Consider the following 25,836-nt stretch of genomic DNA (forward strand, 5'->3'; position numbering starts at 1 on the left):
CATTACCTTTGTTCATCTCTTTGTTCCTCATCTTCCTAGCCTCTCATAAGAACTGGCCTTTTACTTTCTGCATAGTTTTGCATATGTAATGTAGTTGGAGTCATCCACTGTGGAATCTAATCTGCATAGCTCAGTTTTTGTTTTTTTTTTTTTTTTTTATTAACTTGAGTATTTCTTATATACATTTCGAATGTTATTCCCTTTCCCGGTTTCCGGGCAAACATCCCCCTCCCCCCTCCCCTTCCTTATGGGTGTTCCCCTCCCAACCCTCCCCCCATTGCCGCCCTCCCCCCATAGACTAGTTCACTGGGGGTTCAGTCTTAGCAGGACCCAGGGCTTCCCCTTCCACTGGTGCTCTTACTAGGATATTCATTGCTACATATGGGGTCAGAGTCCAGGGTCAGTCCATGTATAATCTTTAGGTAGTGGCTTAGTCCCTGGAAGCTCTGGTTGCTTGGCATTGTTGTACTTTTGGGGTCTCAAGCCCCTTCAAGCTCTTCCAGTTCTTTCTCTGATTCCTTCAACGGGGGACCTATTCTCAGTTCAGTAGTTTGTTGCTGGCATTCGCCTCTGTATTTGCTGTATTCTGGCTGTGTCTCTCAGGAGCGATCTACATCCGGCTCCTGTCGGTCTGCACTTCTTTGCTTCATCCATCTTGTCTAATTGGGTGGCTGTATATGTATGGGCCACATGTGGGGCAGGCTCTGAATGGGTGTTCCTTCAGTCTCTGTTTTAATCTTTGCCTCTCCCTTCCCTGCCAAGGGTATTTTTTTCCTCATTTAAAGAAGGAGTGAAGCATTCACATTTTGATCATCCGTCTTGAGTTTCATTTGTTCTAGGGATCTAGGGTAATTCAAGCATTTGGGCTAATAGCCACTTATCAATGAGTGCATACCATGTATGTCTTTCTGTGATTGGGTTAGCTCACTCAGGATGATATTTTCCAGTTCCAACCATTTGCCTACGAATTTCATAAACTCGTTGTTTTTGATAGCTGAGTAATATTCCATTGTGTAGATGTACCACATTTTCTGTATCCATTCCTCTGTTGAAGGGCATCTGGGTTCTTTCCATTTTCTGGCTATTATAAATAAGGCTGCGATGAACATAGTGGAGCACGTGTCTCTTTTATATGTTGAGGCATCTTTTGGGTATATACCCAAGAGAGGTATAGCTGGATCCTCAGGCAGTTCAATGTCCAATTTTCTGAGGAACCTCCAGACTGATTTCCAGAATGGTTTTACCAGTCTGCAATCCCACCAACAATGGAGGAGTGTTCCTCTTTCTCCACATCCTCGCCAGCATCTGCTGTCACCTGAGTTTTTGATCTTAGCCATTCTCACTGGTGTGAGGTGAAATCTCAGGGTTGTTTTGATTTGCATTTCCCTTATGACTAAAGATGTTGAACATTTCTTTAGGTGTTTCTCAGCCATTCGGCATTCCTCAGCTGTGAATTCTTTGTTTAGCTCTGAACCCCATTTTTTAATAGGGTTATTTGTTTCCCTGCGGTCTAACTTCTTGAGTTCTTTGTATATTTTGGATATAAGGCCTCTATCTGTTGTAGGATTGGTAAAGATCTTTTCCCAATCTGTTGGTTGCCGTTTTGTCCTAACCACAGTGTCCTTTGCCTTACAGAAGCTTTGCAGTTTTATGAGATCCCATTTGTCGATTCTTGATCTTAGAGCATAAGCCATTGGTGTTTTGTTCAGGAAATTTTTTCCAGTGCCTATGTGTTCCAGATGCTTCCCTAGTTTTTCTTCTATTAGTTTGAGTGTGTCTGGTTTGATGTGGAGGTCCTTGATCCACTTGGACTTAAGCTTTGTACAGGGTGATAAGCATGGATCGATCTGCATTCTTCTATATGTTGCCCTCCAGTTGAACCAGCACCATTTGCTGAAAATGCTATCTTTTTTCCATTGGATGGTTTTGGCTCCTTTGTCAAAAATCAAGTGACCATAGGTGTGTGGGTTCATTTCTGGGTCTTCAATTCTGTTCCATTGGTCTATCTGTCTGTCTCTGTACCAATACCATGCAGTTTTTATCACTATTGCTCTGTAATACTGCTTGAGTTCAGGGATAGTGATTCCCCCTGAAGTCCTTTTATTGTTGAGGATAGCTTTAGCTATCCTGGGTTTTTTGTTATTCCAGATGAATTTGCAAATTGTTCTGTCTAACTCTTTGAAGAATTGCATTGGTATTTTGATGGGGATTGCATTGAATCTGTAGATTGCTTTTGGTAAAATGGCCATTTTTACTATATTAATCCTGCCAATCCATGAGCATGGGAGATCTTTCCATCTTCTGAGGTCTTCTTCAATTTCGATTGAAGAAGACCTCAGAAGATGCATAGCTCAGTTTTAAGGGTGTTGTGTACTGCTCTTGTCTTGTACTCTAATTTATTAATTTACTCATTGAAGGACAACACCACTACCTTCAGGTTTTGGTAGTATATTCAAAGGCTTTTATGAAGTACAGGTCTTTGTGTAGATAAATACTTTCTTTTCTGTGGGCAGAAATTAAGGAGTCCAAGTACTAGACTATAAGAATATGGTTAGTTTTGTAAGAAACTTCTAAGTTGTCTTTCAGAGTAGACACTCCATTTTAACACACACACACACACACACACACACACACACACCCTCTGAACAGGGTCTTTCTAATAGTTCTGGCTGTTCTGGAACTCGCTATCTGGACCAGGCTGGCCTCAAACTCACAGAGACCTACCTGCCTCTGTCTCAGGAGTGCTGAGATTAAAGGCATGATACACCATGCTTAGTTTTTTTTTTTTTTTTTTTTTTTTTTTTTTTTTTTGGTTCTTTTTTTTGGAGCTGGGGACTGAACCCAGGGCCTTGCGCCTCCTAGGTAAGCGCTCTACCACTGAGCTAAATCCCCAGCCCCTAGTTTTTTAAGAACAGTTTTAAGTTGAGGAAAAAAAAAAACTGAAGATAAAGTATAATACTGTTTCCTTAATTTCACACTGTATACGGCATTATAATTATAATTATTTCTCTGAGTATCCTCTGTGCCCTATCCATGTATTCTTTCTTCCCTGGCTGATTTGAACATTTGCAGTGTCTATTCATCAGCATTTGTAACCAGGGACAGCTAGTATATATACTTCATAGCACATTTTACTTGATATAAATACAGGGTAGACATCTTTTTCTAGAGATAGAGTTTGGTGTCTACAGGTAACTGTTTAGATTGCCAATGATTGAACTGAGAGTAAGAGAAAAGGTCACTAATACTGTTCTGGCACTGCATTATTGATGCGTACATAGAATTAAGGCTTTGATCTTTTGGCATAGCAGCCAGTGATCTGAGCATTTCCCAGTTTCCTAATAAAGCAGTGATGTATGATGATTTAAGTAATGACATTGCTGCTTATAGCTTGGTTCTGTACTTTCAATTTATTTAAGGGAAATTTGATGTTAGGATAATCAATTTCCCCCCACTTCCCTGTGATTATGTAATTTTCAAGCCATTGCAATAATAACTGTGATAATTATTTGATCTTATCAAAATCTATCACCAGTTTAATCTTTTTGGTAAGGCGTATGATCTTTTTTATGACAGTGTTTGTCTCATTTGACTTCTTGTTTGTGCAAGCTGACTTCAGGACCACATGTCATGAGTGTGTTTGTTTTCAGAACTCGTCGTCTTGGCTTATCCCTATCCTGTCTGATATGCTGCGGCACATCTTTCAGTTCTGTGTTTTAGAAAGCAGCCAGGAAATTCTGGATCTCATTCACAAGGTACTAGATGCATCTACTTATCTACATTTCTCTTCCTAACAAATTTATAGATATGATTAAAAAACACTTACTATGCTATCTATCGAGAGATTTTAATGAATAAAGCCATCTAAGATATTGAAGAGTTCAAGTAATCTACAAGATGAGCTAGAAAACTAGATTTCCTGTGTGATTTAATAGTAAATTCGGGTTGGTTACGTTTCTTTTTTTCTTGTTACATGCCCCGTTAAGCTGATGCTCTATTTGTTTTTTTTTTTTTTTTTTTTTGAAGATTTTGTTTTTAAAGATTTATTTATTTCATGTATGTGAGTACACTGTAGCTGTCTTCAGACACACCAGAAGAGGGCATCAGATCCCATTGCAGATGGTTGTGAGCCACCATGTGGTTGCTGGGAATTGAACTTAGGACCTCGGGAAGAGCAGTCAGTGTTCTTAACCCCTAAGCCATCTCTCCAGCCCTTAAAGATTTTTATTTTTAATATTTTATTTATTTTTAATTTGTGTGTGTGTGTGTTCACCTTGTCAGTTCTTCAAGACAAGGTCTCACATAACCTAGGCTGGCCTGAGCTTGCTGTGTAGCGGGATTGGCCTCAAACTCCTGGTCCTGTTGCTTTCATGTCCCAATCCTAGGCCTGCAGCTATGTATGAGCATGCCTGGCGTGGCATGCTTAATTTGTAAACATATGTTCATATGACATAAACTAGTGATCATATTAGTTTGATATGATCATAAAGTATCAAATATTCTATTGGTTTTGTTGAGTAGGTCTATTTGGGTATCCCAGGCTAGCCTTGTACCCTTGATCCTTATGCTTCAGGCTCTTTATAGATGTGTACTATCATGGCCATCTCCTGTATTCCTTTTTTGCTTTTTTGAGACATGGACTCTATGTAACAGTTCTCTTGGAACTCACTTTGCTGACAGGCTGGCCTTGAACTCAGAGAGATCCTCCTGCCTCTGCCTCCCTAGCACTGGGATTAAAGGCATGCACCACTGCACCTGCTTCTATATTCCTTTTAAGGAACCTGTTTGTTGGGCTGGAGATGGCTCAGTGGTTAAGAGCACTTGTCGCTCTTGCAGAGGACCTAGATTTGCTTTCCTGCATCTTCATGGGAGCTCATAATTTTCTGAAACTCCAATTCTAATATGACACTTTCTTCTGATCTACATGTGGTGCATATACACATACATGCAAGCAAAACACACATAAAGTACACACAGTGGGGACCAGTGCTGGTTTGAGTGGCGTGTGTAAGTTAGAGGATAGCTTTTTAGGAGTTGGTTCTCTCCTTCCATGTGGGTTCTAGAGTTTGAACTTAGCTTGTCAGGTGTGGCAGCAACTGCCTTTACTCACTCTGCCATCTTCTTGGCCCCCACATTCTTAGAAACAACAACAAAACCCAACAACTTTTCTTTATATTATTTTATGTAGTATATAACCCATGAATAAGATCACTATTTCAAAGTAAACCTCTATGTTGACCTTTCAAATGAATCTTACTATTTCTTACTCCTTCCATTTCGTTTTCCCAAAAAGTATGTTTTAGACTTTGTTATCACTTAATAGAAAAATTTGTTTCATATTCTCCTTTTCCCTTTGTAGGTCTGGATGGAACTGTTGAGCAAGGCTTCAGTTCAGTATGTGGTAGCAGCTGCTTGCCCGTGGATGGGTGCTTGGCTTTGCTTAATGATGCAGCCTTCTCATTTACCTATTGATTTAAATATGCTGCTCGAAGTAAAAGCCAGAACCAAGGTAAGTGGAGAGAGACATAAGGTGTTCCTGTGTTCAGCTCGCCATCACTGACACAGTGACTCCTTAAGAAACTTGCATTGCGGGGCTGGGGATTTAGCTCAGTGGTAGAGCGCTTGCCTAGTAAGCGCAAGGCCCTGGGTTCGGTCCCCAGCTCCGAAAAAAAAGAAAAAAGAAAAAAAAAAAAAAAGAAACTTGCATTGCTTTATTCTAAATGTGCCTTCATTAACATTAGTTAGACTCTTCATTCAGACTCCGATGAACTGGATAGCAATTATCACCCATTAACATTTTACAAAACTATATTTTATCAGGGTTTAATAATATTTTTGTTGTTTCCAATTGAATTTAATTGATTATTCTTTAATTGTTGTTTTTCTGTTTTTCCTCTAGGAAAAAACAGGTGGTAAGGTCCGGCAAGGTCAGATGCAGAGTAAAGAGGTGCTTCAGGAGTACATCGCGGGGGCAGACACCATCATGGAGGACCCAGCTACCAGGGACTTTGTAGTTATGAGGGCCAGGATGATGGCAGCTAAGTAAGTACTTAATGAGTGACAAGTGTCAGAGACAAGTATCGATAATGGTTTTAAAATACAACCACAAGATTTTTTATAGGTGTGTCAGTTCTTCCTCTATACTAATTAGCTAAGCAAAATTAAAGTAGATCAATATTTTTAAGTTTCTGAAGTTTTAAAAGTAAAATTTGGGTTAGAGGTGTTTGCCTAGCAGAACCAAGCCTCTTGATTCCAGATACAACATAAACGGTGTGATGGCGTACACCTGTAGTATCGCTTGAGAGACGGGGCAGGGAGATCAGCTCAGAGTCAACTTCAGGTACATAAAGAGTTGAGGGCCAACCTGGGATATATTAGACTGTTTCAAACCAAAAACAAACCACCTCATGTCTACTCATGCAAATAAGGTGGAAGATAAGTTATGGTTTTTATGGGGAAATTTACAGCCTTAGTAGGAGAAGTTTTGCCTTAGGTAATTTCTACAGTGTGGCCTTCCCCTCTCTTTTAGGTTGTTAGGAGCACTCTGTTGCTGTATTTGTGATCCAGGTGTAAATATGGTAAACCAAGAAATTAAACCAGCAGAATCCCTCGGCCAGTTGCTACTCTTCCATTTGAATTCCAAATCTGCTTTACAGAGAATTAGTGCTGCGTTAGTAATCTGTGAATGGGCTGCTTTGCAAAAGGTAAGGTATATTCCTAAAGTAATAAAGGCAAATTTAGTAAAACCAATTGCTATTAGCATTTAGGACTATTTATAACTTATAACACAAAAGTAGAAACAATTTTTTTTATAAAAATTTAAGTTAGGGGAAAGTTTTCCATATAATATTGAACATTGTTTTCCATTTAACTTTTAACTTGATCTTTTTTAACACCCCATTCATATTTACGACTACTAAACTACGTTAATATTTAGTATTTGTCCGTCCTCCATAGTCTGTTACAGAAGTTCTTGTGAAAGAGTCTGTGTATAAAAGTGTCAGGTGATAGCCTGACTCTATATATCCAGTTGGTCGTTACTATTAGGTAGCACATTTTCAGTGCTTGGTTTTTGTTGTTGTTTTCTGTCTGTCTGTTTATAGAGGGTTTCTCTTCAAAGACTTGGCTGTCCTGGAACTTGATCTGTAGACCCAGGCTGGCCTTGAACTCAGAGAGATCCACCTGTGTCTGCCTCCTGAGTGCTGGGATTAAAGGTGTGCACCACGACCACTAGGCCTGTGTTTTGTATTTTGGAGTTCTGTTTATTTGGATAATAACTAAAAAGGGGAGAAATTTTGGTTGCAAGGAAAAGAAATCGCCACATTTAAATTCAAATCTTTGCTTCCAAATTCCCTTCTATCCTTTCAACTTTAAGCTTCTGTAAGATAAACGATTTTGTGTAAGACTTGTTTCTGTAAATCAAAGAAACTTCCTGCTGATTTTGTTTATTCCATTGACTGGAATTCTGGAAATTTAACTGTCTGCACTTGCTGTGAGAGTTGCTTGTTACTGCCTCTTAGCAGTTTGTCAAAGCGATGTCTAAAAGTAATTGAACCATGCTTTATTGCAATCGAGACCCCGCTTTGCCTCTGGAAAGAAGCAAAGCTTGTCTGTTTTGTTGTCAGGACACTATGTGCTGGAGAGGCAGTGATGCTGTGTTTTTGTGCCTCTCAGACTCAGCAGCAAGTGTTGACAGTTCGGTTTCTGGACCCTCACAGAGCTTCTCTGGATTTACTCTGTGAAGCCCAGGCTGATCACCCAGATCCCACAGAACCCCTCATGGCTCACCACTGAGGCCATTGCCCCTGTTGTTGGGGCAGGCAACAACCAGAGAGAGTGGGAAGGGTTAGTTAAATTTGGGGGCAGGTAAGTAGCTTTTAAATTATATCCATTTTTACAATACAGCATGTGAAGCTGTGGTTGAATTGTTAAAGATATCTAATAACAAATTTTGAACATTTTTAGTGCATGCCAGATGTTTTCTGATTGATTTTTATAGTAATATACTTTTAAATGTCTGCTGTATTTATATTTTTTGAATAAATTCAGAGTACACTAAGAGTAATTCGGTTGAAAATTAAATGGAATTAAAATAGTTACATGTGCATGTCCTGTAGTCATTCAAATTAAAATTTCAAAGTAGTTTTGATGTAATATTTTTCCTTTGTGTAACTAACTATTCGGGAGATAACAGACTATAGACTCAAAGTCAGTGGCAGTGTAACATTTGGTTGTCTGAAGTGAAGGTTTATCTCTACCATTATGTTCCTGTATTCTCCCTAAATCTTGTTATCTGTTGTATTTTAGGAGTGTAAAGCTGTTACCCTAGCTGTGCAACCGCGTTTACTTGATATCCTTTCAGAACATTTGTATTATGATGAAATTGCTGTTCCGTTCACACGAATGCAGAATGAATGTAAACAGTTTATATCGTCATTAGCTGACGCACATATTGAAGTTGGTAATAGAGTAAACAACAATGTTTTAACAATAGATCAAGCTAACGACCTGGTGAGTAATGAAGTACCTTTCTTAATTTTAGAGCATGAAATAAAGATTAGAAATTTGTCATGTGTCACTACAGAAGCATACCAACATGTTGAATCTTTGGAATGTATCCTGCAGTTCTTGTTCTTTAGAAATGTTATTTCATTATACTGAATTTCTTGAAATTAGAGGACAGAAAACTGGTTACTACATCTTACTGGAAACTTGTGAAGTTGTGTCACTTCCCATGTATCCTAAGATTGTAGAAGATAGGAAGAACTGCTTTACTGTCTCCTGGGCATTTCTCTTCTTGGTGTAAGGTGAAGGGTTTAGACACAGAAGCAGAGAGCACAGCGGTTCTGTGGCCTCAGGCACTTGTCTCCGTCCTAACCTTAGGTTGACTTGGTTCTGCTTTTATTTGTCTGTAGTTTGGGGTGGGGTCTTACTCAGCTGTAGTTAATAAGCATTGGTTAAATGATAGAGGGCTAATTTGGAGTTATTTGAAAGCTTTTCCTCAGTTTACAATAGTTATTGAAGGCTGACATAGAATAGTCTACTTAGGATAATTTTCAAATTTTTAAGTGTAACAATAATCTGTAAATCTTGAGCATAACTCCAGGTGGGCCAGGCAGAGTGCAAAGTGTAAGTTAGTTAGAGGTTGTTCTTCTGTGATGAGCATAGTGGCATGGTCACATACCTACAATTGAAAACCTTTTATATTTTATTTTGATAGAAATAAGATATCACGTAACTTTTGCTTTCACAGTAAATACAGCATTATTTACATTTTCTACCATGTCAATAATTTATAGGTCTTAAAAGATAAATTCTTAGCAGGATATGGTGGCGAGTACTTACAATCCCAACATTCAGGAGGCTGAAGCAAGATGATGATGTAGAGCAAGCTTGTGATATTTGGTGAAACTGTCCCCCTAAACAAAACAACAAAAAACGAATATCCATAGAAAGTTGTGCTTTTCAATGTTTACTTACTTTTGTGATCAATAATTATTAAACTACACTATTTTAAGAAAGTTCTCAGTAATTGTGTTTAACCAGTAAAGATAACTATTTTTGTGGTTGGGTTGTTGTTGTTGTTGCTGTTGTTGTTGTTATTGTTGTTGTTTAAATTGGATTGGTTGAGACCAGGTATCCTGGCTGTTCTGGAACTCATTCTGTAGATTAGGCTAGCCTCAAACTCAGAGATCGGCCAGCGTCTGCGTCCAAATGCTGGGAATAAAGGCATGTGCACCACTGCCTGCCTATCTTTGCTACATAAGCCTGTACATGATCTTGATACATAATAACTTATAACATTCAAAAGATGGGACAAACCCAAGTATTAATCAACTAATAAATAAAATGCATAGAAAGATTATATTTGAGAGTTAAATGCTGTTTGACAGAAAGTATCATTACATGCTACAGTATAATGAACCCAAAGAGCATTGTTCTGTATGAGAAAAACAGCCAAAGGCTTACTTTTCAGTGGTGGTGGTACATGCTTCTAATTCCAGCACTCGGGAGGCAGAGGTAAGTGGATCTCTGAGTTCGAGGTCAGCCTGCTCTCTGTGTCGTGGTGGTGGTGGGGTTATGTGAGTGTGTGTGTGTGTGTGTGTGTGTGTGTGTGTTTAATGTAGGTATGTATGTATATGTATATATATGTATGTAGAAGAAAAATAAGTTTAATAGGACCGGGGAAATGAGTGATTGCTAATGGTTATGAGTCTTTCAGGATATTTATGAAAACATGCTCATTGTTGAGAGCAATAATTCTTAATATACTGAAAATCACTGAATTATGTACTCCAAATGAGTTAATTTATAGTGCAGGAATTCTATTTTAATAAAGTTAAAATGATGAAGAGCAGTCTCAGATGAAGCTTGTGGAGTATGCGATTGCAGCACTATTGGGCCTTATGCATTAAATACTGCACTTTGGTGTGTGTACGTGTGCTTTTGTGTGTCTTCTGGCTTTTATCTTTGGTTGGTTGGTTTGTTTTCTAAGACAGGATTCTTAGTCTCAGTTGTCCTGGTACTCATACTGTAGTCCAAGCCGCTTTTGTGTGTGTTTGTGGAGTAGAGAAGTAGTTTGGATTTTGATATTTCTCAAATTAACAGTTCGTGTTTGTTTGCAGCTTCCATGTTTACCATTTGGGTGAGATGTGGTAGACTTAATGGTAACTTTATTCTCTTAAGAAACTCTTACAATGTGCAGTGTTACTGTTAAACAGACTAAGCTACGCTTTTATCTGAGCTATTTTAGACATTAATTTAGCTTACTAATTATTAAAGTCATACTTGATACTGTGAGATGTTTGCAGGTGGGACAGAAAACTGCCATTTAGGACTTCAGAGTATCTGGGATTATTGTAATTAATGACTTTTCATTTCTTCTCTGTTTTTGTTTTTTTTTTCTAACTAGGTAACTACTCTTTTTAATGAAGTCACGTCAACTTTTGATTTAAATCCTCAAGTGTTACAGCAGTTAGATAGTAAACGGCATCAGGTCCAAATGACAGTTGCAGAGACGAACCAGGAGTGGCAAGTGTTGCAGCTGAGAGTGCATACGTTTGCTGCATGTGCAGTTGTGAGCTTGCAGCAGCTTCCGGAGAAACTAAATCCTATCATAAAACCACTTATGGAAACAATTAAAAAAGAAGAGAATACGCTAGTACAAAACTATGCTGCTCAGTACATAGCTAAGCTTCTTCAGCAGTGTACAACAAGGACACCATGTCCTAATTCAAAAGTTATTAAAAACCTCTGTAGCTCTCTTTGTGTGGACCCATACCTCACTCCCTGTGTAACATGTCCAGTGCCAACACAAAGTGGCCAGGAAAACTCTAAAGGTATATGTCTAAACCTTTGTTTGCATAGAGAAGGAATTGACCATTTAAGTTTAGTGTCATTGGATTATAGGTATAACTTAAGCACAAATCTGGATCTTTTTAAAGCTACTCTCCCCATTTCTTATTCTGATGAAAGAAAGCTGGATGATAACGAAGTTGTATCTGTTTGTGTATTTGCCCGTCAGTCCTCTTCTGTGCAAATGAGCCTCCATAGAAGAAGGGAAATAGTCGGCTGAAGTCTGTGCTCAGCCTTTGTTAGTCTTGAAAGTCATTTGTGGCTTATTATAACTAGACAAGAAAACTAGCTGTGTCAAATGTTAATACTCTGTTTCATTAATTTAGTGCCATGTTATGATGTGAGTAGTCTATTTGATAAATAATACCAAATAAATTTCACTTATTTATTTGATTTGTGTGATTGTACTGTTGCTCTCTTCAGACTAGAAAAGGGAATCAGATTGGTTGTGACCCACAATGTGGTTGCTAGGAATTGAACTCCGGACTGGGAATTGAACTCAGGACCTCTGGAAGAGCAGTCAGTGCTCTTAACCACTAAGCCATCTCCAGTCCCAAATTTCCTATTTTATGTAGAAAATTTATATGGACACACCTCTTTTATTTAGATGATCTCAGAGATAAGAATGTCACTGATTTAGTCACACGACTAAGTTCTATATGATTTGGGCTGGAGAGATGGCTCAGTGGTTAAGAGCACCCGACTACTCTTCCAGAGGTCCTGAGTTCAATTCCCAGCAACCACGTGGTGGCTCACAACCATCTTTAAAGAGATCCGATGCCCTTTTCTGGCGTATCTGAAGACAGCTACAGTGTACTTATATATAATAATAAATAAATAAATCTTTAAAAAAAGTTCTATATGATTTTCAAGTTAAGATTTTAGAAAGCCTAAGTTATTTGAAATATAATTATTATTTGTAATGTAATAGACTTACAACTTTAAAAAAACAAATGAGAAGGAAGAAAGCTCCTTGTTTAATATTTACTTAAAAATGTAGTAGGATCATCATCTTCCTATGCAAAGAGGTAGTAGTTTGCAGTAGTCAGTGCTTTTCTGAATTCATTGTGGTTACGAATATTTAGAGAAAACGTGGAGTATTTCTTAATATTTATTCCTGGGCTCTGTCATTGCATGTGCTATTTTTCATTGTTTTTTACTCCATAACTTTCATTGCGTTTAATGTAAGGCTTAATTCAAAGACAATTTTGTTAGAATTTCATTGTCTAACACATCCTCCTCTATAAAAATTGAATCTTACTGAGTTTTTAAGTACATGTGTCTCTTTAGGAGCAGGAAGCGTTTGTTCACCTGTATTTTGATTAAATGGCTTTTTTCCTTCTCAGGATCCAACTCAGAAAAAGACGGAATGCACCATACTGTCACCAAGCACAGAGGCATCATTACGCTCTACAGGCATCAGAAAGCAGCTTTTGCCATTACAAGCAGGAGAGGCCCTATCCCCAAAGCAATCAAAGCTCAGATAGCAGATCTACCTGCAGGAAGTAGTGGGAATATCCTGGTTGAACTTGACGAGGTAAATAGTCCCCATCCCACCCTCCTTTCCCCCAATGAATGCTCTTACTCTTAAATATTTGTTTTCTAGATTCAGAACTGTATTTTTATATCTACAAATGAAAGTACTGGTATTAAAGTATTTTAGCAACCTAACTGGAAAATTTTAATTTAATTTTTAATTTATATGAATTTATTTTGCTAGGTAGTAAGTTCTTTTGATTAAAGATATGATTGTAAAATAGATATACTATTGTAGAATAGATATTCATAAATATAAACCAACTCAGTTTCAAAGCATTGAGAGCAAAAGTCATATTAAACAGCAGTGATAATTAATTGTTTTTTATCCTACTGTGCCCACCTCCCACCTCCCAGGTCTCACTCACTCCACCTGGCTTGTTTCAGTGCTAGGGATCAAGCTCAGGGCCTTGTACATGCTAAGCAAACACTACCACGTGAGCAGCACTGCCCATAGCCAGTGTTTCACTGAGTGCGTCAGCTGCAGTGGTGCACACACACCTATATGCCTACTACTTGGGCTGAGGTAGGAGGATTATAGGTTTGAGGCCCGACTGGGAGGGAGGTAGGAAGAAGGGTCAAATTAATGCACAAGAGTGTGGGTAGTACTTGAGGACAGGGAATGTAGGCAAGTGTTGGCCCTAAGTCATAGCCACAGCTCGTACAGTAGCATATTAACAGTGGGATGACTGTTCCTATTCTTTTACTGTAAGACATGGGCACGTACCTGGGTTCCACAGTAAGCTGTTGGTGCTAAAAAGATGTGGTTTTGTATGTAAAATATGGGTCATGGCTAAGTTTCTCATTAAAACCAACACCCTACTATTGTTTCTTTTGAAACATTTTATAAATCACCATAATTATCTCCATAATTTTCATGAAAAATTTACCATGACTTTACAGCTTTATCATTTATACAGTTATTTCCCTGTTTTTAATTCCCTTTTTTTGGGTGGGAGTGGTTCAGGCCAGCTCTGTCATAGGTTTACTTCAGCCTCCCAAGTGCACTACAGTGCTCTGTACAGCTTTTCTTCTTTCTTGTAAAAGCTACGCGTGTTCTTTGAGGGAAGACAGTTTTATGATTCTAATTACTGGTGCATTTAAAAAAAGGATCACTCTTGGGGTTAGCAAATACATGGCCTCATCATTTCCCTGTAGTGAATTTAAGTAAGAATACGTGGTTTCATCTCTGGGATTGCTGTTTTTTTTTGGGGGGGGAGGAGGGGGTAGTGAACATTTTAATAAAGTCACTTGTGACTCTCTCTAGAAATAGCATATGCCCTTCTATTTCTTACTTTATTTCTATGTTAGACTAAAAATTCTGGTTAGTCTTGTGTGGAATTTATTACTGGAAAATGTTTGCAGTGATCATAAATATATCCAGTAATTGTTTTATTGATTAACAGAAACATTGTCAATTTTTAGATAGTGTCTTTAAAATGCTTTTTTCTTTCAAAATTGGATTTTAGGGTCAAAAGCCTTACCTGGTACAACGGAGAGGAGCCGAATTTGCCCTAACAACTGTAGTGAAGCATTTTGGTGCTGAAATGGCACTGAAATTGCCGCATCTTTGGGACGCGATGGTTGGTCCACTGAAGACGATGATTGACCTAAATAACTTTGGTATGCATCGTTTCCATGATTACAGTTCAGGGTTTTCAGTGTGTATCGCATGTCCTTTTAGACGAAAACTGCTTATCTCTTTGTTATCCTAGACTAGCATGCATGTTTTAAAATGGCTGATAATCTTCATGTTAGTCTGTATGCTTTCCCCCTTTCTCTTATAGATTTAAAGATAGATTTGGAAATGCATTATTATTTTAAATCTCCGTTTGCTTTAAGTACAGTATTTGAGTACTTAAAGTCCCACCGTTTTTAATACAAAAAGCTTTGTTGACACTTGTGTATTAGCTAAGGGGTATTAGTTTGTTTTTTTTTTTTTTGTGGACTCTAGGTTTGTAATTGTAAGAATTAGTTACAAAGTGATAGGACTTTTATTTGAATAGATGGAAAGTCCCTCCTGGAAAGAGGTGATGCTCCTGCTCAAGAACTGGTGAATTCCCTGCAAGTGTTTGAAACAGCAGCAGCTTCGATGGACTCTGAACTTCACCCCTTGGTAATTAACATGTGTGGTGCTTTTCCAGATAAAATACATTGTCTTGTTGAATAATTTTAATACTTGAGAAATACCAATTTTGTTGTTACTAATGGGATTTTTAAAAATGTGGTATAACTAGATTCTTCCTTATGGGACTTGTGAATTAGGTGCAGGAATGAAAACCCAGTGTGGAAACTTGAGGAGCACTGTGGAAAGAGTTCTGGAGCAGAGGGGACGGAGTAAAGAGAAAGAGAAGTGTAGGCTGTTTAGATCAGTAGTAGAGCTCCCTGCGTGGAGGACGTCTTCAGGATAAGCAGAGTGGGGGAGATCGCCTACTACGGTGGAGCTGGTCAGTGGCATAGGGGGCACTAGTAATGATTTTGATTTGGGGTTGGCTTTTACTGTTATACTTCTAACAAGAGTTTCCATAGAGGGAAGAGGAAAAGTAGAAGATTATTTGGTTTTAATAATAAAAATATCTGTGTATCTACATTAGAGATGATTAGATTAGATTTGCTGTTTATTGCATTGTACACAGTTGTATCTTTTCTCTGTAACTAACATTAAGATTCATAAAAGTCAATCTAGGAGATGTGGTTGGGAAGAAAACTATGTACTTTTACTTGTTAAGAATTTCGGATAAGCCATAGCAGCTTGTGTCTGTTTCCCAGTATGAGGGCAGTCTGGAAAACAGCAAGTTCTCTTCTCAAAGAAAGCTCTCCCATCTTCTTTCTTATCATTAGAGAAAACTCCATCTTAACCCCTGTACTCAGCTGAGATGTGAGGCCGGCCTTCACTCCTGAATAAGTACTTGGTTATTATTGGTAGCCTTGTGTTCTGTGTGATGGACATTAGCAGTGAGATGCTGTTGCTGTCATAATGCTGTGGTAACCCAGAATTTGGAAATACCTACCCAAACCCAAAGTAGAAGATAACCAGGGACACTGACTCTGCTTATTCCCTAGTGAGAATGTCACCCTTTTTACTCCCTTGTAGCTGGTGCAGCACCTGCCTCATCTTTACATGTGCCTTCAGTACCCCAGCACTGCAGTGAGGCATATGGCAGCTCGCTGCGTAGGCGTCATGAGTAAGATAGCTACCATGGAGACCATGAATATTTTTTTGGAGAAGGTACTTCCCTGGCTGGGAGCAATTGATGACAATGTCAAGCAAGAAGGTGCAATTGAAGCACTTGCCTGTATCCTTTATTTTGCCGAAATCGAAAAATTTTATTCATTTTATTTAAGAATAATTCACTTTACTCATTTTAAAGTGCACATAATCTGCTTTACTCCAAATGATGTTTTACTTTGAAGTATTCTACGTTTCACTATGAATTTATTATATTTTATTATTAAAATTTTAAAGAATTGCGGGCTGGGGATTTAGCTCAGTGGTAGAGCGCTTACCTAGGAAGCGCAAGGCCCTGGGTTCGGTCCCCAGCTCCGAAAAAAAAAAAAGAACCAAAATTTTAAAGAATTGCTTAAAATAGGTATCTTTTTAACATGCAAAAATACTTTTATATAATTTTAAACTAGAAACCAATCTGTTTATTTTATTTAATGTTTCCTTAGTATTAATTAAGTACTAGATAGGTTATATTTACCTATTTTATTTAATGTTTCCTTAGTATTAATTAAGTACTAGATAGGTTATATTTACACCAAATGTATGTTTCCAAACTTTGTTCTTTTTTTTTTCCAGGGGAAAATTAATGAAATATATAAGATAATTAAGCTCTGTTTTCTCTTCAGACCATGAAAATTATGCCTTTTACTGAACTATATCAGATCTAGAAATGTGCTGCGAGCTCTTTTAAAGGACATGACAGCCATTGTTTAATTTGGAATGTGTGAATCCCCTGGGTCAAAGTAAGAAAGGTTGATAAGGTCAGATCAGTAGAAAATTCCGGTTGGTTCTACGTACGGGTTCAGAATTTCCACAGCCACAGAGATGAGGTTCAGTATATCCAGATGGTGATTTTTATGCTCCTAGTGGGAAATTGAGAATTAATCTTTGTGTGGTAATGAATTGTCCTGGGGATTCTGACTCCCTCTTCCGACTTTTTTAGGCACAAGGCATGGAAATGGTGCATAATCAGACATGCAAATAAAATACCCAAACAATAAGATTTTTAATAAAACACACACACACACACACACACACACACACACACACACACACACACACACACACATACATACAGGGTGGGGGGGTAAGTTGAATTTTATGTGCATGTGGGTGTTTTGTTTATAGGTTTGTCTGTGTACCATATGCATGCCTAGTACCCATGGAGACTAGAAGAGGACATCAGATCCCCTGGGACTGAAGTTAAAATGGTTGTGAACTATTATGTAGGTTCTGGGTTTCAAACCCAGGCACCTTGGAAGATCACCCAGTGTCTTTAACCACTGGGCCATCTCTTAACCCCTAGCTTTGTTTGTTTTTGATTTTTCGAGGCAGGGTTTCTCTATGTAATCCTGGAACTCATTGTATAGACCAGGCTAGTCTTGAACTCAGAGATGTGCCTGTCTCTACCTCCTGAGTGCTGGGATCAGAGGTGTGTGTCACCACTGCCTGACTTTCGGTTTTATATTTTTAATTGTGATAGTTACATAGTGCTTTTATAAGAGTGCACATGCAAATATAGTTATGATTGCTAACAGAAGTCACTGCATTGAGCCTGGCAGGATGCCATCCATCTGCAATCCTAGCATTCAAGGTAGAATCAGAAGAATCAAGAGTTAAAGGCCATTCTAGACTTACAGGATAGTCTGTAAATAACAACATAAAGTAGTCAGGGTAATTTATATACATGTGTGCATATGCCTAGAAAGAGACTTTTAATGTTGAAGTCACACTCTTCGTATACTAGTACCTGAAAATGTGTACCTGGGAACTATTGTGAAATTTCCTTGATGACTTACTCAGGTGTTATGGAACAATTGGATGTTGGCATTGTCCCATACATTGTCCTTTTAGTTGTTCCTGTGTTGGGAAGAATGAGTGATCAGACAGACAGTGTGAGATTCATGGCTACTCAGTGCTTTGCAACACTGATTAGACTGATGCCACTCGAGGTAAGTGGGAGAGATTTGGGTTCATGAGTGCAGTGCTGTGTATAACCTCATAGTAGTAACTTCTTATTTTTAAAGATCTAGAGTGTGTGTGTGTGTGTGTGTGTGTGTGTGTGTGTGTGTGTGTGTGTGTGTGTGTCTCGGGGCTGTATGTGCCTGTGATGGAGGTCAGAGTTCTGAAGTTGGCTCCAGCCCACCCCATCAGGAGACCTCAGGCTGATGCACTGTGGTGTGTCCCAGTCACAAGTACACCCCTGCTTTGTGGTGTAGTTTTTTTAGGTTTGCATGGGTAAAAACTTGTCTTAAGAGAATAATAATTGTATGGTGATTCAAAGTTAATAATTGTAAATATTTTGGATTTAAATGTTTTTATGGTACTGGAGATTGAACATAAGCCTCGTACTGGTGGGTAAGTGTTCTACCAATGAGCTACACTCCTTAGCTCAGAAATGTTTATCTCGAGTATGATTGGCTGAGAGGCTGACTCAGTGGCTAAGAATACTTGCTGCACAAATATGAGGACCTGAGTTTGAATCCCCACAACTCACATAAAAACTAGATGTGGCTAGGCTCAGTCTGTCACTCTGACTGAGGGACGGGAACAGGAAGATCACTGGGCTTGCTGACTGCCATCTAGCTCTGGTTCAGGTTCAGTGAGAGACTGAAGGAATGATGATGTTAGAGGGTGACACAGCAGGACACCTGATATCTTCCTTTGGCCTTTGTGCAGGCATGAAGACACAGTCTGTCAAGTCAACATTGAAACATAAGGCTGGATACAGTCAGGGCATGTCTGAGCATCACAGCATGACAAAGAATTTAGTGGAATACCGATGCGTTTAAATTATTTAGGGGAAAAAGAGGCTAGTTTAGCAAACAGTTAAACAGGTGTGGCCCCCTAATATATTTTGAATAGGTCAGAAGTGTGCTGTATATTTCACATTTGTCTCATGCTCAAGGATGAGATTTAATAGCTCTTCCCATTTTCACCAGCTCAGCAAGGGCCTGCCTAGATGAAGGTGGCTGGTGAGGTTAAATGTCACTCGGACATTTGGTGCTCTTGGTAGACTCTCTCAGGCTCAAGCAGTTTTCACTGAAGTGTGCAGGTGTTAACAAAATGATTGCAGTGCACAGTCCCTCCTTTGTTATAAAACAGAAAGCTTGGGAGGTTTACCAGAACTTTTAGTTAATCGTATTTTAAGATTCAGTATCTGAAGACTTCAGAACTCTGTGAAGCTGATAGTGATTAATAACAATATAGTATGTAAAGTAGGTTGCATTTCTTTGTTTCTCTATTAACGCTTATTGCAAATTAAAGTTCTATGGGTTTTTTTGTCTAATTCTTCAAACACTTTTAATATCTTTTAAAATCTTTAGATTTATTTACTATCAAGTCTTTATTATTTTTATGTTTTATGTATTATATTATGTTTTTCTGTGTGTGTGTGTTTGCCTGAGTAAAACAAATTATTGTGATAACATTTCAGGATGGAAAATTTTAGTAAATGGCATAGACTGTCTAATGAATTCAAGGTCTTGTCGACAACCTTCTCTTTCCTTATCCCATCCCCCACACAAAGAACAAGCATTAGTTAATTCTTCTTTTTGGGAGAAGTTCTTACGTTGCTGACCTCGAATTCTCTGTAGCTGAACGTGAACTTGAATTTTGCCTTCAACCCCTGGATGCTATGATTATACGGGTGTAGTTTCGTGCAATGCTAGCATTGAACTCAGCTTTTTGCATGTTAGTCAAGCACTTAACAAATGAGCTGTGTATAACTCTCAAGCCTGATTTTAATACATCTTAAAAACCTATTTTAGGCAGGCATTCCGGACCCTCCAAACATGTCAGAAGAATTAATCCAGTTGAAGGCAAAAGAGCGACACTTTTTAGAGCAGTTGTTAGATGGGAAGAAGCTAGAAAATTACAAGATCCCAGTGCCAATCAATGCTGAGCTTAGGAAGTACCAGCAGGTAAGTTTGCTCTCCATCTTGTAAGTGTAAAGTCACCTTTTCTTTCGACGTATGAAGTCTCAGGTTTAGTGCCCTGTTTTAATTTATCTAGGTTCATACAAATACATTTTACAAGAAAAAGATTCTCATGCTCTGCTTACATTTAAAGTTTTCCCGTCTCTCCTCAACCTTCTAGGATGGTGTGAACTGGTTAGCCTTTCTCAATAAGTATAAGCTTCATGGGATTCTATGTGACGACATGGGCTTAGGGAAAACACTGCAGTCCATCTGCATCCTAGCCGGCGACCATTGTCAGAGGTGACTACAAACAGTATTTCAGAACAAAGCTGCTGAAGCCTGATCCATGAGAACAAGTTGCTTACGTGCTTTTTCCTTTGTAAAGGGCCCAGGAATATGCAAGATCGAAACTGGCAGAATGTATGCCACTTCCTTCCTTGGTGGTTTGCCCACCGACATTAACAGGCCATTGGGTGGATGAAGTAGGTAAATTCTGCTCCAGAGAATATCTCAACCCATTGCATTATACTGGCCCTCCCACTGAAAGGATAAGGTAAGAGCTGTGCAACTAAAAGGCTCATAGTTTAAGTCTTTTGGAAACAGAAAATTTATAACTGTAGTTAGTTCTATAATTAGACCCATAGAAATCCAGCTTTAAGAAAATGGTAAGAAGGTAACAGTGAAGCTCACCAGAATGAAGGACTTGAACCCATTGTGGCACTAAGTCTGAGAAACTAGCAGCAGCCATGTCCACCCTGTGTGCTCTCTTGTGGCCACAGCACCTCTTTGTTCTTTTATTCCATTCTCTCCATATTTTCTCAGTTTCCTGTTCTTCTCCTTCGCTTTCTGTATATGTACTTTTGGTTCATAGTGGCTGTTGTAGATATACTACTGTCATGGCAACAAGTCTGTACTCACAGTCACCCTCTCAGATACTGGTTCTCAACCTGTGGGTTACCACCCCTTTGTTAGCTGCATATCAGGTATTTACAATATAATTTATAGCAGTAGCAAAATTACAGTTATGAAGTAGCAATTAAGTAATTTTATGGCTGGGGTCACACAGCCTGAGGAACTGTATTGCAGGGTCACAGCATCAGGAAGGTTGATGATCACTGTGCTAAGGTCTACATTTTGGAGGTCAGTGTAAAGCCTAGGTCCTAAGTCAAAGGTCACTTCGACTGTGTCGCTGACCACATTCTCCTAGCTCCATTACCGTAGTTCCTCTTTCAGAGGTCTCAGTCCGGGACATGCTAGCCTGGCTGTTAATCATGCTCTTGGATATAATCTTGTGAATAGTTCAGCCTAGCTCTGCAGCCTCGTCGTTTTATTCATTATGAGAATACAGGGTTGATGACCCCATTTAGCCTGAATGCCAAAGGGATTAATGTGACCCAGAAGAGATCCTGGCAAAACTCTTGCTATATTTTGAGTTAGGTGCTTATCTTTTTTTCTGAGCCAAATATCAAATGATCGTCATAAAGAATGGGGTAGCATCCATGTGTGCAGAGTAAAGTTAGTGCTCAGCAGGCAGATTGAAACACTTTACAGAGTTACACTATAATAGTAGCTGCAGTTACACTACTGAAATTGTATGAAGACGAATGTGGTAGCTGTCTTGGTTCATATCTCTAGCCTTTAATCCCAGTTCGGGAAACAGAGGCAGTCAGATCTCCGAGTTGAAGGCCAGCCAGGGCTACCCAGAGAAACCTTGTCTCAAAAAACAAAACCAGGGGTTGGGGATTTAGCTCAGTGGTAGAGCGCTTGCCTAGCAAGCACAAGGCCCTGGGTTTGGTCCCCAGGTCCGGAAAAAAAAAAAAAAAAAGGAAAAAAAACAAAACCCAACCAAACAAACAAACAAAAAAAACAAAATAAAATGGCATTAGGAAGTTAATGATTCCTGTTTTCTTTCCTTATTTTCTTTAAAGGTTGCAACATCAAGTAAAAAGGCATAATCTGATAGTAGCCTCATATGATGTTGTGAGGAATGACATAGACTTTTTTAGGTAAGAATTCAAATATTCTCTAGAGAGGGAGGGTAAGGAAGGATAAGTGGATGCGGAGTATAATCAGTATACCTGACATACATGTGTGAAAATGTCAGCCAAACTATCACTCTTTGCAGTGGATGCATGCCAATTGGAATTTTAAAACTTTGCTAGGAAAAAGCAAAAAGGTATTTTCAGGCTGCTGGTACATGATGTTTTGCTCTGGGTTATGGCTATGTATATAATATATCTTAGAGTCCATATATTCATTTACATCATAATTGTAGATTTGTCTGTATTCTCTATGTCCATGAAATACTTTGAGCAAAAGAAAAAGAAAAACATTTGATATCGAAATTGAAAATACTTAATTTTTTTGGATTCTAAGATTGTTCCTATAATATCTGACATGTAGGAAAGGATGGATAACAATTTTTATTTATTTTTCCTTAGGAATATTAAATTTAACTACTGTATTCTTGATGAAGGCCATGTCATAAAAAATGGAAAAACCAAATTGTCAAAAGCAGTAAAACAACTGACTGCTAACTATAGGATTATTCTTTCTGGAACACCAATCCAGGTAATTATTTACAGTTCTTCCTATTTTAAAACAGAAATAATAAACTTGCCATGTGGCATGGAAATTAAGGGAGTCTTTTAGTTTACAAAGATGACCAAAAAATTTTCTAGTAGTTAAATTGTTTTTGTAGAGGCTCGTTTGTTATGTGGCAGTAGCAGACACGTTTGGTTTGGTTTTGTCTGGTTTTGTTTTTGTTTTAAGACAGAGTCTTACTATGTAGCCCTGGCTGGTCTGAAATCCACTAGATAGACCAAGCTGGTTTTAAATTCATTGTAATCCCCCTGCCTCTGTTTCCTGAATGCTGGGATTACAGATATGCATGACCACACCTGGCCTTTCATAATTAATCTTTTTTTTCTTCTTGTTTTGGGTTATGGAGACAGGATCCCTTTATATAGCCCTGGCTGTCCTAGAACTTGCTCTGTAGATAAGGCTGACCTCAAACTCACAGAGATCTACCTGCCTCTCCCTCCCAAGTGCTGGGATTAAAGGTGTGCTTCACCATTGCCTGACCATAATTAATTAGATTATTAGATTAATTAGATTTATAGAATTTTAATTTTATGTGTTTTGCCTGTGTACTGTGTTTAGGGAGCTCATAGAGATCAGAGGAGGGTGTCACATTGCACAGTACTGGAGTTGTAGCTTGTTGCCACTATGTAGGTGTTGGGAATTGAATGTGGGTCCTCTGTAAGAGCAGCACTCTTTCTTTCTTCCTTTCCTTCTTTCTTTCTTCCTTTCTTTCTTTCTTTCTTTCTTTTTTTTGTTTTGTCTTGTTTTTTTGTTTTTTTTTGTTTTGTTTTGTTTTTTGTTTTTTCCAGAGGTGAGGACTGAACCCAGGGCCTTGCGCTTGCTAGGCAAGCGCTCTACCGCTAAGCTAAATCCCCAACCCCAGCAGCACTCTTTTTTAACTCTTGATCTACATCTCAGGTGTCCCATCTCTTTTGCCATTATATAGCTGAGACCAGCCCACAGCTCAATACAGATCAAGCTATAGATCGAGCTCACAGATCCACTTGCCTCTTTAAACAGGTCAAGGTTTATTAAAGGTCATATTGAAATTCTAGTTTTAGGCTATTTGAATAACACTTGTTTGATGAATAAAACAAATCTGATCCTACCCTGACCATTCTACTTCTGTAGTTACCTAGAAATCTGATTCAGCAGTGAAAATTTAGAACCATCTTAGAAATGAGGTGTGAAAACTTCAGCCAGTGTTCATATCTGGCCTAGATAGCTACCTTTGGTAGGAAGATTACCTTATTCTCCAATTAGTAGAATCATATTTTCTGCCTCTAAAAATTAATGATTTTTTTTTCAAGGCAGAATTTTACTGTGTAGTAATATAGCTGTTCTCAAATTAGTTTCACCTACCTCAGCTTCCCACGTGCTGGGATTCAGAGGCGTGCCACATGTACGTTGTGGCACAACCCTTTGACCCCAGCACTCCTCACGCAGGGGCAGGCAGAGCTTTGTGAGTTTGAGGCCAGCCTGATCTACATAGCTAGTTCTACAACAGCCAGGGCTATAAAAAAAACTGTCTCAATAAAAATAAAAAGTAAGAAAAAGAGTGTTCTGAGTTTTACAGTATAGTTAGTTTAGTAAAGGGTGCATATTTTAATAATCATTAAAGATAAGCTTTTCTTTTACAAATTTTTCTAGACCTACTAGAAGTTTTGTTGGCTGTTTTTGTTTGAGTGTGTGTATATGTGTGAGTGTGTGTGTGTGTGTGTGTTTGTGTGTGTGTGTGTGTGTGTGTGTGTGTGTGTGTGTGAGAGAGAGAGAGAGAGAGAGAGAGAGAGAGAGAGAGAGAGAGAGAGAGAGAGAGAGACTGTGTTGTTGTATTAGGGATTAAACCGAGGACCGTAATGATTTTACAAGTGTGAATTCTGAATTAAATCCCTAGTCCTAAGTTGTTTTTGGTGTGTGTCTGTTTTAAAGTGCATTAAAAGGGGATAGGAAAAACTTAGATTTTATTGCTATTCCCATCACCATCATCATCATCATCATCATAATTTTGGCTTTTCGAGACAGTTTTTCTGTGAATCCCTGGATGTCCTGGAGTTCACTCTGTTAACCAGGTAGACCCTGAATTTACAGAGATCCACTTAGCTCTGCTTCTGCCTCCCAAGTGCTGGGATTAAAGGCACATGCCCTATTTTAGATTTTAAATAGGTTACTACTTGTATGTGATTGAGACATCAGAAGGTTTGAGGTTTTGTCTAATTAAAAGGTCATCTCTTTTCTCTTCCCCTACTCTAGTTTTGAAGCTGTCAGGTGGGTTTCTGCTCTGCAGAGCTTTAGTGGGATTAGAAGGGTGTCCATGTTAGAGAGTAGCTGAGGGTGCTGAGGCAGAGCCTGGGCTGCTAAGGTTTCTGAAGAAGAAAAAGTGGGAAGGCACATTAGGACCCAGATCTACCAGGAATGATGTTTTCCAAAACAAAAGGTAACTGGTGGTTCTTTTTCTGTTCAGAACAATGTTTTGGAGTTGTGGTCATTATTTGATTTCCTTATGCCTGGATTTTTGGGTACTGAACGCCAGTTTGCTGCTCGATATGGCAAACCTATATTAGCGAGTAGGGATGCACGAAGCTCCAGTCGAGAGCAAGAAGCAGGTAAGAAAGAATCACAGTAAGTCCCGTGGTCATGTGTTAAACATTTAAATGTGTTAGACATTTAAAGCTGTGTTCTCACTGTTGACAGGTGTTCTTGCCATGGATGCACTGCACCGCCAAGTTCTGCCATTCCTTCTCAGAAGAATGAAAGAAGATGTTTTGCAGGATCTTCCACCTAAAATTATTCAAGACTATTACTGTACTCTTAGCCCTCTCCAGGTTAGGAATGTGGTCATGGTAGCTGTTGATAGATTCTTATTAGCAGGACAGCCTTTAGTTTTATCAGATGCCCATTGATAATTAAATTCTCCAGTTTATTTGGTGACTTTCTGGACAGATTTCCTTAAGTCTTGCTGTGAATGGTAAAGTATAAACATGAACTACGTCTCACTCTAGTGGAGGAGTCTAGAGCATTTCCCTTCAAAGAAAGGGGCAGCGTACTTTCTCTAAAGATAGAGATCAATGCTCTTCACCCCTCCAGATGTAAGGGACTAATCCTTTGGACTCTGGCCCTAAACTACCAAGTAAGCTCCCCCACCCCCACTTACTCACTAAGATATTTAACTTAAAGAAAGCACTATGACTTCTCTTAGGCATATCCAAGCTTTGGGGC

General features: G+C 38.7%; 1 protein-coding gene across 2 annotated transcripts in view; it reads left to right on the plus strand.

The window, feature by feature from the left end:
• Btaf1 (B-TFIID TATA-box binding protein associated factor 1) overlaps positions 1 to 25,836 on the plus strand; it is a 90,706-nt gene that overhangs the window by 50,697 nt on the left and 14,173 nt on the right. Inside the window, exons 15-32 of one of the 2 annotated variants that reach the window (NM_001439402.1) lie at positions 3,651 to 3,755; positions 5,360 to 5,509; positions 5,900 to 6,042; positions 6,530 to 6,704; positions 8,308 to 8,511; positions 10,913 to 11,339; positions 12,702 to 12,892; positions 14,361 to 14,514; positions 14,898 to 15,007; positions 15,986 to 16,187; positions 17,921 to 18,069; positions 19,888 to 20,040; positions 20,216 to 20,337; positions 20,423 to 20,590; positions 21,966 to 22,043; positions 22,479 to 22,608; positions 25,082 to 25,223; positions 25,312 to 25,442. In NM_001439402.1, the coding sequence (NP_001426331.1) occupies positions 3,651 to 3,755; positions 5,360 to 5,509; positions 5,900 to 6,042; positions 6,530 to 6,704; positions 8,308 to 8,511; positions 10,913 to 11,339; positions 12,702 to 12,892; positions 14,361 to 14,514; positions 14,898 to 15,007; positions 15,986 to 16,187; positions 17,921 to 18,069; positions 19,888 to 20,040; positions 20,216 to 20,337; positions 20,423 to 20,590; positions 21,966 to 22,043; positions 22,479 to 22,608; positions 25,082 to 25,223; positions 25,312 to 25,442 (2,934 nt within the window). Of the gene's footprint in view, positions 1 to 3,650; positions 3,756 to 5,359; positions 5,510 to 5,899; positions 6,043 to 6,529; positions 6,705 to 7,674; positions 7,867 to 8,307; positions 8,512 to 10,912; positions 11,340 to 12,701; positions 12,893 to 14,360; positions 14,515 to 14,897; positions 15,008 to 15,985; positions 16,188 to 17,920; positions 18,070 to 19,887; positions 20,041 to 20,215; positions 20,338 to 20,422; positions 20,591 to 21,965; positions 22,044 to 22,478; positions 22,609 to 25,081; positions 25,224 to 25,311; positions 25,443 to 25,836 lie in introns of those variants that run through there. The other variant, XM_087578348.1, reaches the window with a different exon arrangement.

Source organism: Rattus norvegicus, chromosome 1 (genome assembly GCF_021556685.1).
Source record: "Rattus norvegicus strain SHRSP/BbbUtx chromosome 1, alternate assembly SHRSP_T2T, whole genome shotgun sequence".
Lineage (NCBI taxonomy): Eukaryota > Metazoa > Chordata > Mammalia > Rodentia > Muridae > Rattus > Rattus norvegicus.